General features: G+C 45.0%; 2 protein-coding genes across 5 annotated transcripts in view; one reads left to right on the top strand and one right to left on the bottom strand.

Moving 5' to 3' along the window:
• The window catches only part of LOC106607513 (sterile alpha motif domain-containing protein 14), a 37,404-nt gene extending 33,369 nt beyond the window's left edge, over positions 1-4,035 (top strand). For both annotated transcript variants that reach the window (XM_014204536.3, XM_014204534.3), the window contains exon 10: positions 2,298-4,035. In XM_014204536.3, the coding sequence (XP_014060011.1) occupies positions 2,298-2,462 (165 nt within the window). In that variant the 3' untranslated portion in view covers positions 2,463-4,035. The remainder of the gene's footprint in view (positions 1-2,297) is intronic.
• Positions 4,036-4,260: 225 nt separating this feature from the next.
• The window catches only part of LOC106607511 (MAGUK p55 subfamily member 3), a 28,946-nt gene continuing 19,088 nt past the window's right edge, over positions 4,261-14,118 (bottom strand). The window contains exons 11-19 of one of the 3 annotated variants that reach the window (XM_014204529.3): positions 13,888-13,952; positions 12,088-12,108; positions 10,305-10,346; positions 7,735-7,896; positions 7,292-7,372; positions 7,063-7,156; positions 6,866-6,974; positions 6,384-6,512; positions 4,261-6,145 (exon numbers count right to left, since the gene is read on the bottom strand). In XM_014204529.3, the coding sequence (XP_014060004.1) occupies positions 5,966-6,145; positions 6,384-6,512; positions 6,866-6,974; positions 7,063-7,156; positions 7,292-7,372; positions 7,735-7,896; positions 10,305-10,346; positions 12,088-12,108; positions 13,888-13,952 (883 nt within the window). In that variant the 3' untranslated portion in view covers positions 4,261-5,965. The remainder of the gene's footprint in view (positions 6,146-6,383; positions 6,513-6,865; positions 6,975-7,062; positions 7,157-7,291; positions 7,373-7,734; positions 7,897-10,304; positions 10,347-12,087; positions 12,109-13,887; positions 13,953-14,118) is intronic. The other 2 variants (XM_014204532.3, XM_014204533.3) reach the window with 2 other exon arrangements.

Genomic DNA, 14,118 nt, shown 5'->3' with positions numbered 1-14,118 from the left:
AAAGATGAGAGAGGCCTGTAATTTTCATCATAGGTACACGTCAGCTATGACAGACAAAATGAGAAAAAAAATCCAGAAAATCACATTGTAGGATTTTTTTATGAATTTATTTGCAAATTATGGTGGAAAATAAGTATTTGGTCACCTACAAACAAGCAAGATTTCTGTCTCTCACAGACCTGTAACTTCTTCTTTAAGAGGCTCCTCTGTCCTCCACTCGTTACCTGTATTAATGGCACCTGTTTGAACTTGTTATCAGTATAAAAGACACCTGTCCACAACCTCAAACAGTCACACTCCAAACTCCACTATGGCCAAGACCAAAGAGCTGTCAAAGGACACCAGAAACAAAATTGTAGACCTGCACCAGGCTGGGAAGACTGAATCTGCAATAGGTAAGCAGCTTGGTTTGAAGAAATCAACTGTGGGAGCAATTATTAGGAAATGGAAGACATACAAAACCACTGATAATCTCCCTCGATCTGGGGCTCCACGCAAGATCTCACCCTGTGGGGTCAAAATTATCACAAGAACGGTGAGCAAAAATCCCAGAACCACACAGGGGGACCTAGTGAATGACCTGCAGAGAGCTGGGACCAAAGTAACAAAGCCTACCATCAGTAACACACTACGCCGCCAGGGACTCAAATCCTGCAGTGCCAGACGTGTCCCCCTGCTTAAGTCAGTACATGTCCAGGCCCGTCTGAAGTTTGCTAGAGAGCATTTAGATGATCCAGAAGAGGATTGGGAGAATGTCATATGGTCAGATGAAACCAAAATAGAACCTTTTGTTAAAAATCAACTCGTCGTGTTTGGAGGACAAAGAATGCTGAGTTGCATCCAAAGAACACCATACCTACTGTGAAGCATGGGGGTGGAAACATCATGCTTTGTGGCTGTTTTTCTGCAAAGGGACCAGGACGACTGATCCGTGTAAAGGAAAGAATGAATGGGGCCATGTATCGTGAGATTTTGAGTGAAAACCTCCTTCCATCAGCAAGGGCATTGAAGATGAAACATGGCTGGGTCTTTCAGCATGACAATGATCCCAAACACACCACCCGGGCAACGAAGGGTTGGCTTCGTATGAAGCATTTCAAGGTCCTGGAGTGGCCTAGCCAGTCTCCAGATCTCAACCCCATAGAAAATCTTTGGAGGGAGTTGAAAGTCAGTGTTGCCCAGCGACAGCCCCAAAACATCACTGCTCTAGAGGAGATCTGCATAGCGGAATGGGCCAAAATACCAGCAACAGTGTGTGAAAACCTTGTGAAGACTTACAGAAAACGTTTGACCTGTGTCATTGCCAACAAAGGGTATATAACAAAGTATTGAGATAGACTTTTGTTATTGACCAAATACTTATTTTCCACCATAATTTGCAAATAAATTCATTAAAAATCCTACAATGTGATTTTCAGGATTTTTTTTCTCATTTTGTCTGTCATCGTTGAAGTGTACATATGATGAAAATTACAGGCCTCTCTCATCTTTTTAAGTGGGAGAACTTGCACAATTGGTGGCTGACTAAATACTTTTTTTCCCCACTGTATATATATATGGTCCCATGTGGCTCAGTTGGTGGAGCATGGTGTTTGCAATGCCAGGGTTGTGGGTTCGATTCCCACGGGGGACCAGTACGGAAAATAAAATGTATGAAATGTATGCAATTCACTACTGTAAGTCGCTCTGGATAAGAGCGTCTGCTAAATGACTAAAATGTAAAAAAAAAAATATATATATATATATCCCAATGCCCCAGGGCAGACATTGCCCTGTGTACTGTAGGGTGCTGTCTTTTGAATGGGACGTTAAAGGGCTGTCCTTTAACCACGGTGTTAACCACGGTGTTCTGGCTAAATTCCCAATCTGGCCCTCTTACCATCACGGTCAACTAATCATACCCAGTTTACAGTTGGCTATTCCCCAGGTTGTTGTTGTAAATGAGAATGTGTTCTCAGTCAACTTACCTGGTAAAATAAAGGTTAAATAAATACATCTGCACATTGTCTTGGTACCAGTGCACCTTGTATAGCCTCATTATTTTATTGTGAACTATTATATAGGGTGACCATACGTCCTCTTTTTCCCGGACATGTCCTCTTTTTTGAAAACTAAAATATGGTCACCCTATATTATAACTAACTACATTTTTTTTATTTAACAAAATGTTCTTCCTTTTTAACTCTGCATTGTTGGTTAAGGGCTTGTAAGTAAGCATTTCACGGTAAAGTCTACACCTGTTTTATTCGGCGCATGTGACAAAACCAATTTGATGTTTTATTATATTTTATTCTCAGGGTTTGGGTGTGAACAGTTCGACGGACCGCAGTGCACTGAAAAGGCGGATCAAAGACATTCACACAGCAGCGGAAAAGGAGCGCAAGGCCCTGGACAAACTGGAACGCCAGAAAGAGAAACAGCGCAAAAAGGAACAGGAACTACGCAAGCTAAACACAAGCTAGACATAACCACCAGGTGGCGCTAAATTACCACAGAAATACTCCTGACTAGAAACTGGTGCTGGTGCACCATCTCCAACTTTCCCATTATCATGATAGCATTGATGCTAAGTGGAGTTTTGTGCAAAACGTTGGAATTTGCACATAGACTTTTGTACTGTACCTCCGGTTTGGATGTGAGGCTTTGAACCCTGTGATGGGCGGGACAGTGTGTTGTCTATCACTGACACATGATCAATAACAGAATGAAAGCTCCATTATCATCTTGTCAAACGTCTTTATTTAAAACCAAGAACGGAACCCAAAGTGGGCATGTGAGAGGTGGGTCGCGAGTTATGAGAATACATCTACAATCTCACACTATTTATTCTTAATTTGGGTAGTTGGGGGACAATTTGGGTCACGGCAGGACTGTCAATTTCTAATTTGGGTCCAGAGGTGAAAAAGCTTAAGAACCCCTGTTTGAGACCAATCAATCAGTGGTTGACGCAACATGATAGGTCCCGCCCATATTGGGGTTCAGATGTCTCATTCTTCCTGGCTATGACAAATGTGTTGTTCTTTGTCAATCAGTAAAGTTATCCACCCTTGTGGAAAATGACTAATATTTTGTTACTCGAAATGAATATGTGTTATATGTGACTTCTACACACATTCAATACATTGACAAAGTCATACTTTTCCCAGTACTCGCATACTAGCAAATTACACACTATCAAAACCTAACCCATGGTCTGAGTTATTATAGAAATAATACAATTACAGAAATTAGCATTTATTTATTTTACAAAGAATATAATCACAGAATTTAGATATTTCTTTTTTTTTTATCTCATAACCGCAAGCCAGTAACACCCAACCACATTCATATTGTAGTATGCATCAATACTCTGTAAGCCACTGTCAGTGGACAGGAGTTAAACTTGAAGTAACATGAAGATTTGTCCAGGACATTGTCAAGATAAGATGCTGATGAGACAGATGTGATTTTTGAGCATATTTATAAATACTGTATGTTTGTGGTGTACGTGCATGTTTGTGACGTACGATATACTGTCTGTTTATGTGTGTGTAAGTGTGCATATGTGCTATCTGAGGTAATTTCTTTGGTAATGACTGTATGGGGATGGGACTGGCTCTCCTGAAAGGAGTCTTCTGAGGTGGACACTTTAGAATTCTGGGTGTTGTCAATCTTCTGTCTCTACTCCCACGTTGCACCAATCGTCATCTTAGACGTTTTGAATCCTGCTGGAACAAGACAAGAAAGACGCATCGATCCTCTTAGGAGGATTCAGGGCCCTGTATACTATCCAAACATACTATCCAAACATATTATCCAATCCGTATTCCCATTTTGCCCAGTTTTCATACTGAGTTCTTGGACTGGTTTGTGGTCAGAAGAATCAGTGTCATGGACATTAGCTCCAGGTTTTACACATACATGGTCCTCAGGACTCGTTTCTTGATTTCCGTCCTCCCATGATGCGGTTGCTTCATTTATGATCAACTCCTGTGTCAAATGGAAATATGTATTAAATCTGTTTTAAAATGCAGAATGCATGTCAGCACTCCCAAACTTCTGCTGCTTCTGGTCTCTCATCTATGGTCTCAGTTCAACATCCTGATTCACACTCGGTTCGTACAACTGATATGCAACGCATCTGATACATCGGGGGTGTGGTTAGAACCCTAACCCAACTCAAAATAACAATTTAGTCCAACTCAAAATAATAGGTTTATCCAATTCAAAATTGGTAGGATTTGACTATAACAAAACATACAAAGTAGCACTTGGTCCATCTGGTTTTACAATGGCACTTTATACATGTCACGTTACAAAGTCAACATTCTGGATTTCTTGGTTTACATAGCACAGTAAAAGATCAAGAACACATTGCATGTTAAAAAGAGAACAGGATGAGAAAGGAGGATCTGGAAGCTCCCGTTGATTAGTTTATCAGTTCTCCACAATGAAACAAGACTTGAAGTCCATACCCACACCCACACACAAAGAGAGAGAGAATACAGAGCTTTGATGCCTCTAGTAAAAGATCACCAGTAGGTCAGAACGACAGAGCCAATATACAGACAGAACAGGTGGAGTTTCAAACGTTTCTGATTGCTCTAGTCAAGTAACAGTTTGACTAGCGTGAGTCATTGGTTTTTCTTGTGTATTACCTTGTAACCTTGAAATGGCTTTTAACATTGTCTCTGTAAACGCCAAGATGACGTCAAAGAAACACGTCACATCTGTGTGCATTTATAATGACGGCTTGAACCCACAGTCACACTTGGAGGTGTCCATATCCCGCTAATCCCAGTGTCCTCGCCTGTAGATAAAAACTCACAAAGAACAATTTAACAAGGACCCTGATTATCAAGATGGACCATAGAACACCCCCCTCCTCAAAACCCTATTACCCACACTGCACCTGCGTCTTAAACGTGACTGATGTCAGCTATACAAAGTGCATTCCTATGTACACAAAAAGGAGCATAGCATGTTTTAGTGCACTTGTGTGTATGTGTACATGACATCCACACATCCAGAGTCCCAGAACTGAAGTAATTCACACTGAGGATTAGACACTTAGGGTCAAAGTTCAACAGGTTGCATTGAAGTGCTACGAGATCGTTCGTTGGCACGGTAGGATTTGCATGTAGAATATTTACATCTGCGATTTAAATAATTAAGTTGTACGCGTCCTTAAAACGCGTCCAAATCATAAAATAATTGATAAAATAAAGCATTATAAAATAATATATTTATTTTTGTATCATTACATCTATCCTACTGTACTATTGACAGAGTGTGTTGGTTAATAGTACTATGTATGCATTTCTACTCATTCTCCAGGTATAATGGAAGCAGGTGGATTGGCTTTTGGATAACATTTCAACAACATAACAATGGCTAGGCCTCACTCAGAATGCATTGTATCAACGAGCAACGGAAATAGGTGAGGAAACCTTACAAAACAGTCATGTTGTCTTTGTGAAGTAATTGTGTAGGATTTCCTGTAGGACTCCTGTACGAGTTTTTTGACTAAGTCGCTTTGGATAAAAGCGCGTGTTAAATGACATATATTATTATATTAAGGGGCACCTCAAGTACTAGACACTGCGGGCCAAAGGAAGCTACAGATGGCATTCCACATGGATCCACAATAAAGATGTCTGTATGTTTGTCTGTCTGTCTGTCTGACTGACTGACATAAATAAAAAAAAACGACTTGAATAAATATATGAAAAACATGAATTTGAACAATGGATTGTTGGAAATGTTCCAAAGGGTTTTGCCGCATGCCCTTCTCCCCTAGTGCCAGTGTGTGGCTGGCCTAGCATCAGATATCGGGGCAGTATCTTCCACACCCTACAGGCTGGCCCATGGAGCCAAGGGGTCCATGTGATCAGAAAAGGGATGGGGTAGGGTAGGGGTCCTGCTGGAGGAAGGGCTGGGGGGCTGTGATCCCCCCTCTGGAGGGTGGTGGTTGGGGAGAGGGGGGTTAGGTCCGCACCCAGCAGAGGGGCACCCAGAAGGTCTCACGCTCCAGCCGCTCCAGAATGCCTCGGAGTTCTGTGCAGGCGCTGGCTGAGTCCTCCTTGATTAGGACCCGGTCGACCAGGTGGCCGTACTGCTGGTCCATCTGCTGGGCTGACTGACGCATTTCCAGCAGGTCCTCATCCTGACCGGTATGGACGGACGGACGGACAAACAGACATGAAAATGAGGAAGCATAAGAGTGAGGAAGGCTATAAAGGTGATATCAGATTAAGGAGAGGAGAAATTAGGAAAGGAGAAAGCATGCCATGCAAAATAAAAGATTGAGTAACAGAAACAAAGGCGAAATAACTCATTGATACATTCATATGAGCACATTTCAGACTCAGCTCACTATAATAAAAAGAGACAGTAGGTCTCACCGTCACTCGCCCATGATCTCCCCCTGCTGGTGAGGTGGCAGCACTACGACGGCGTCTGCTCTCCGGGACACGCGGCTTGACGAAGATGACATAGGGCTTGAACTCAGATGTCCGCAGTGTCTTCAGAGCCTAAGGGGCCAGGACACAGTCAGATGCAATTTCACACTCACAGTCTGATACAATATCACACAGTCTGCTTTGGTTGTCACACAGAGTACACAGGGTTTAGAGAACAGATACTATCAGAGAAATGTCGTCTTGAGATGTCAGAGATGCTACGGATAACTGTGACACAAGCGAATATGGCAGCCAGCCTGACTGAAACAGAAAGTACTCTCACCAAGAGACCACAGGAGAAACGTCAGGGGCCGTCATAGAATAGGCTGTGACACAGACTGCATGTGATAGCCGTGGTTATATTGTACAGTGCATTATGACAGAATGGGATATGCTTCACTGCAGAGGATGTGCCTTGGCCCTACCTCTGGCTGCACATCCACTAGGCACATCTTGTTCTTGGCCTGTACAGAGCGGATAGCCTCTATACTGGTACCATACTGGTTCTCCTTGTACTCCCCATGCTCTATGAACCTGGACACACAGGACACAACTAAGCACGAAACAGACAAAACAAAGCAGAGTACTATAGATCAGCCATATAGTATCAAAGAGAACTCACTTGTTGCTCAGAGCGTCTGTGTCAAACGCCTGTTTGGTGACAAAGTGGTACTCCACCCCCTCTTTCTCATGAGGCTTCTTGGGCCTAGTGGTATCTGGAGACACAAGTGATAGGAGAAATCGAGAAAGCTGGGATTGTTTTACTGGTGTAGCAGTTCTTTACTAGGGTGTTAGAGGGTGTCGCCGTCAGTGTAGAAAGAAAAGGGTGAGGTTTAGAAGGTGTAACTCACGTGGTACGGCCACAGCATAGCGATGTGGGTTCTCTGCTATCACCTTCTGTTTCAGCTCATTGATACGAGCTCCAAGGGAGCCTTTGTGTGAGTGAGAGAGAGAGAATGAGAGACAAAGAAAGAAAGAAAGAAAGAAAGAGATAGCAGAGAGAGGGAGTGACACAGAGTTATTTAAACAGAACTATCAGGGACAAATAATCAGTATTTGCTGAAGAAAATCTGCATCAACATCAAGTTAAGTCCACTGATTAGTTACTGGGCGTGCCATTTGTTGTGCACTGCTAAAGTGAAAGAGAATATGTGCTGCGAGATCGGGCTGGTTCTCACAAGATGACCACACAACTGGAGGAAGTTGCTGTTTGTAGTATTGGCCACTAGAAGGCAGTATCATCAAAGTAGAATGACTCCACACTGCCATGGTCATCCTGAAGCTGTTGTCTTACCTATCAGAACCACCAGGCGGGGCCTCTCGTTGGGCCGGTGCTGGTAGCGAGTCACCTCCTCGTAGGTGGCAAAGTCTGGGTCGGTGGGGTCGGAGGTGGCCCCTCCTCCGAGGGATCCTGACCGGTCCTTTCGGCTCAGACGGAAACTCCTCCTCAGACCCGCTACGCAGGACAGGCAGGTTGGGAGGAGCAGGGAGAGCAAAGTGAGGCAGGGAGGCACAGGGTCAAAAGGTCAGATATGATCATCAAGTGATTTGATACACTGTCTAACACATGCTCTTTCTACATAATTAACTGTATTCTCGGAGGCATTTTAGATAGCGCCTGTCGTTGTTCTCACTTGGCAATTAGTGTTGTTGACAAACATTTTAAATGCACAATACCAGTGTCCCGTCATATCAGGACATCATGCAAATCAAACCCCAACGTAACCCTAACATTATTATTACTTGTTGGTTATCAAATAACAAAGAAAGTGCAACCCTTGATCATCATGCATTAAAACCCCAGTGAACCGTGTGACCATGAAAATACGAGTGGTAAGCTGTGATCCGTCATTAATCAGTGAGTGACACTACAGGTTTGACAGCCTGTCCCGTGCTTATCTCTAAGGTAAATGGGCTGCCAGCGGCATTGCGAGATATTGACTGAATCTGCTCATTTACAAGCGTGTGTCCAACAAATATCAATCACATGCAGCTAATATCTGACAAGGGGGTTGACAGCTCCACTTTGACAGTGAGAAATAAGCTCTGGGACTGAGAGTGAAGCAAACACTCTTCTGCTATCAATATCAAACTCATGCCTCTCCTTTCTCTTTTTAAAGGAGACTTGGCTTCACTCAACGAACAACTAATAATGCTACAGTAAAGCTATGGAAGGACAATGGTCTGGTTTGTAACACATGTAAGAGTATACAGTTCAACGGAGACATGCTGCTTGGCAGAGAGCTACAGGAGTAGACCAGGAGGGATAGAGCAGCCTGACTCTGGAGACCACAGTGTAGTGGGAGTGACGCGCACACACACACACACACGCACACGCACGCACGCACACACGCACGCACACACACACACACACACACGCACGCACGCACGCACACGCACGCACGCGCACGCACACGCACACGCACATGCACGCACACACGCACGCAGACCTGCACACACAGTCTCTCCAGGCCCAAGGGTGCCCATCCCCCCTGCCTGCGGACAGTGGGAATACCTGAGGGAACAAGCCGGTAACAGTACCTGAATAAAATTCCCAGGAAAACACCTGGCCACAGGAGGGCGCCACTGCTTTACACTTAGGAGAGACTATAACTGGCATTAGAGCATCATACAACCCAGCCTCGCGCCTCAGTCTCCACACAGGGTGAAACAAGCAGCAAAACGTGCCTGGTTGGTTGAGTGTGCAATGCGTCCAACGCAGCAGGGCCCTCGTGGGGGTGAGGGTAGGAGGGGTGCATCAGCCATAGCAGCAGAGGCAGAGGCAAGAGGGGAGTCTCAGGGGGATCCAAACACTGCTTTAGTTTGGGGCAAGGCAAGGGTACTGAGTTTAATCTCCATATATAAGGAGTAACCTGATTGGTTGATGTCAGTATTCTGTGTCATTACGAAGATAAACAAACATGATTACATTGATTACTGCCACCCAAAATGAGGTGTAGAATAATACAGTTGGTCTTATTGCCATGGGAGGGCAGTGTTTGACTGTCAGCTGTGTTCAGATCACTCCGTGTGCTCTGCTTTCCATTCCAACAGTTTCTGGGGTATGGGGTAAGGGGAGGTGCCTCAAGGTCATGTAGGGGTGAAGGAGGCGAGGGGAGGACAGTGGAAGGAGGGGAGGCCAGTGGGAGGGTAGCAGGGGGCTGAGGATTACGGGAAAAGCGTTATACTGTCGTGCCAATGCAATTTCAGTCTGGATGCAAACTATATTTACCAAGGTCGGTAGCTTGAGGGTTAAATCCAATTGATAACACTCATTAGCAAGTAGTAACATTTTTGAATGCTCTGAAATGACTGCTAATCTGGTGTCTGGGGAACTGATAATGAGCCTAAGACTTGTTAATACTCTGACAGAGACGCATAGCAGCCATGTCTCAATATCTACTGGAGATAAAACTGTTTCTAGTCCGGTACTCGCTCTCTATCACACCCACTTCAGCACTCTTCTCATTACACTAATTATGTAACGAGACCGATTTGTTAACGACACCTGAAGGAATGAGAAACTAAACTCCCCTCTTTCATATTAAGCTGGAAGATCTGGTGCTGGAACGCACACTCTCTCCTTCAATACTAGTCTCCCCTATCAAATGAACTGGGATCAGTTCCGTCTCCTCTTAGCATTGTCTCTCCCCACCACCTCTCTCTCCACCTCTCTTCTCCATCACTTCCCACACAGACACCCCAACTCCAGCCAGTCTCACCCTCAGGACATCCATACATTCCCCGACCCAAAGCGGCATTTCAGTTAGCCAGCAGCACACAGCAAGGTCCTGGAGGACACATACACATCAGACAGCGAAAGAGGTAAAGGTGGCAGAAGGAGGAAGACGTGCAGGCTCTCACCTATGTACTGTCCATTGAAATAGACCTCACAATCACAGTCCTCTGTAGGGAGGCAAGCAGGGAGAAGAGGGGGGCGGGGGTGAACGGAGGGTAAGTAACCTCGAGGAAGGATCAGAGGGGTGGGGAGGGGGGGGTACAGAGGGGAGGGGGGGGGGGCTGCGGGCCCCGAAGCAGGACAGGCAGGGTCAGGCAGGTGGGCGGCGGGCAGAGGGGTGGGCGCAGAGTAGGTCACTAAGCCAGCAGGTCAGGACAGGGAGGTTTCAGCAGGACCTCAGCCGGAGCCCGCAGCCACTGTGGCAGCCATGATGGGGGAGGTTTGACAGACACCACACAGACACACCGACCACTTCTGGAGGCAGTCGACTGGAAAAGGGAACTGGGTCTCCCTGGTCCACACACATGGCTTTGTGAAATGGACACAAAGCTATGGTAGCTAGCATACAAAAACCTTTGCAATTTACAACTCCAGAACTGCTGAATTCAATATTTAACTAAGCAAAAATATCTGATGTCTCTGAAACTCTGGATATGCAACAAAAGTGCTGACAATGGTAGATTCACAACTCAGAGATACTGATTAGAAAATAGCTGACAGAGAAAAATGGGGCAAGTAGAAAAGATGACAGCAGAGAAGGGAGAGGGAGAACGAGAAATCCTCTGCAAGGAGAAGAACAGGTAGCCAAGACACAGTAGAGGAGTGAGGAGAAGAAGAGGATAGCAAACTGCAGTAGACAGAAGAAGATGAATTACAGAGGAGAAGGAGAAAAGAGAGAACAAAAGGATAGAAGCTGATGATGATGATGGAGAGGGTGGGTCATTGCTATCTTTAAGTGATTGGCTGTGCTTTCCAGTCTGCAGGACTGCCTTAGCATTACACACATACAATAAGGTACTGGCTCTCAAAGTATGGGCTCTTTAAGCATTGCCATAATATGCTTTACGTAATGTTCTTATAAGGTAGGGTAGGTGCTGGTCCACGACTTAAACAGTGAATACCTTACGAAGGTTGGGGCGCACACCAGAACTTTTTGAGTTAAGATGCTTAAAATAATCTTGAAAAGTATGATTTTTTGGAGTGTGTCCAGTCCGTTATTAGAACGCACGCACGTACTCACACACACACTGCAATCGCAGTGAATCTCTATTCTGGTCTCGTAGGCTGCCTATAGTGGGGGAGGATTTAAGCTGGAAGCAGAGCAGTACAGGACCCATGGGGTCTCATCCACCCCCGCAGCTCGCACACACACACACACACACACCACACACACCACACACACACCACACACACACACACACACACACACACACACACACACACACACACACACACACACACACACACACACACACACACACACCCCCCCCCGAAAGAGAGACGGCTGAGAGCTTTGATGCCTCTAATAATATACCTTCTAGTAGGAGCCTGCAAGCAGACAGTAACTGTCCTCCCATAGTCATACCAAGGAGTTTCAAAACACGGAACTCAAATTGTCAAATGGAAGTCATGAGAAATATAAGTAATAGAACATAAACTGTCACCACATGTCCATGTATCTGATTATGCCTAATTGTGGATGGTTACTAGTATTCTCTGCAAGTCCATGTGCAGTAATGTCCTGTCTAATTACTGACAGTGGCATTAAAACTAGTGGCACACTGCCCTCATTCCCTGATCATGGTTATGTGTGAGTGAGGGAGAGAGACAAAGAGAGAGAGAAAGAGAGAAAGAGAGAAAGAGAGAAGAGAGAGAAGATTGCAGACATCTCTGTTCCAGTATACCCACCTTTGTCACATCCCTGGTCATCTGAGGTAAGCAGTGAGGGAAAGGAGGATGATGAGAAATCTTTGACAAACAGTTACACAAAATCCCCAACGGGCAACGGGATATTGGTGTTATCTCCTCTCTCCATTCTCTAAAATATACTTTTCTAGCAGGTGAGCCGTTGGAGAATGAGAGAAAAACGTGTGTGAGAGAGAGAGGCGGGAATTATAGATTTTAAAATGCACAAACTGTCTCATTCTCAGTCATCGAGGGGTCGAGCTCTGACCCACATTAAAAAGGCAACCTCAGGAGCTTCACTAGTAGCAAGGAAATTAATCAGGGAGAGAGAGAGAGAGAAAGAGAGAGAGAAAGGGAGAGAAAAGAGAGAGGGGTAGAGAGACAGGTAGAGAGAGAATGGTAGAGAGAGGGAGAGAGAGAGAGAAGAGAGAGAGAGAAGAGAGAGAGAAAAGATAGGGGTAGACAGGTAGAGAGAGAATGGTAGGGAGAGAGAGAGAGAGAGAGAGAGAAGAGAGAGAAAAGAGAGCGATGGGGTAGACAGGTAGAGAGAGAGAGAGAGAGAGAGAGAGAGAAAGAGAGAGAGAGAGAAGAGAGAGAGAGAGAAAGGGAGAGAGAGAGAGAGAGAGAGAGAGAGAAAGAGAGAGAGAGAGAGAGAAAGGGAGAGAAAAGAGAGGGGTAGAGAGACAGGTAGAGAGAGAATGGTAGAGAGAGGGAGAGGGAGAGAGAGAGCGAGAGAGAAGATAGAGAAAAGAGAGAGCTAGGGGTAGACAGGTAGAGAGAGAATGGTAGAGAGAGAGAGAGAGAGAAAGAGAGAGAGAGAGAGACAGAGACAGAGAGAGAAGAGAGAGTCCATACAGACATGGGCCTCCATGGTATAGCCGGCTAGATGACATATTGCTAAGCTCTTGTTGTCTCCCTGGGGCTCAGACTTAATCGGATCGCCTGTGGATTATGGACCACGAAGCGCCACCGCTCTCATTAAACACTCACCTGGCCACTTCTATTCAGACATACCCAATACTATTACCCCATAACATAGAGCAGGAGAGAGACAGAGTGGACAAAATGGACATTGTTACACACTCATCCTGTTAATTGGTTCTAGTCTGTTGTAGTCTCTCTCACTATAGACATACACTTTGTGCTCACCGGCCAGATGGACCAGACATGAAAGATTAATTCATATCTTTGTGATCCCTCCCTCTCTTCTCCCCCCTCCCAAAGCCGTCTCTCACTCTTTTTTCTATTTGTCCCCCCCCCCCCCCCCCTCTCGTCCCTTTTCAAAACACATCCTCATGACAGCAGAGAATAAACAGTCAATACTAAGACTCCCGAGGACACCAATTACCAGCAAAAAAGGGGAAATAAACGTCAACATAAACACATCTATCTGGTGGAGAAATCTACATCTGATAAAAAACGAACATGAACCATCACTGACAAAGACGTTATACTTCAAAGGATATGCTTGAGCTTCAGTTTGATGTAGGGTACAACAGCGAACATGTGTCTGTATATCTGTAGACTCTTAGATAAAAAGGGTTCCAAAAGAGTTATTTGGCTGTCCCTATAGGATAACCCTTTTTGGTTCCAGGTAGAACCCTTTTTGGTTCCAGGTAGAACCCTTTTGGGTTCCATGTAGAACCCTCTGTAGAAATGGTTCTTCATGGAACCCAAAAGGGTTTTACCCGGAAACAAAAGGGTTCTACTTGCAACCATAAAAGGTTCTTCAAAGGGTTATCCTATGGGAACAGCCGAAGAACCCTTTAAGGTTATTGATAGCACCTTTTTGTGGAAACTTACAGGTAGGATTTTTAGGGGACTTAGGGTTCGGAAGAGTGCCCGTTTTTATCCGGTAAGCCAGCCGTCTGAGAAAATGTACAGAGGAGGACAGAAAGAGAGAAGAAATAATAGGGGGGGGGGGGGGGGGGGGGGAGAGAGAGACCAGGACAGTGTCAGAGAGATAAACATAGATAGGAGGAAAAGAGGCAGCGAAGGAGGGAGGCAAAGAGATTGAAAAAGAAGATTAGACCA

Source organism: Salmo salar, chromosome 06 (assembly GCF_965601325.2).
Source record: "Salmo salar chromosome 06, fSalSal1, whole genome shotgun sequence".
NCBI classification, from domain to species: domain Eukaryota; kingdom Metazoa; phylum Chordata; class Actinopteri; order Salmoniformes; family Salmonidae; genus Salmo; species Salmo salar.
Note: the sequence above shows the minus strand (reverse complement) of the source record. Positions and strands in the feature narration are given on the sequence as shown.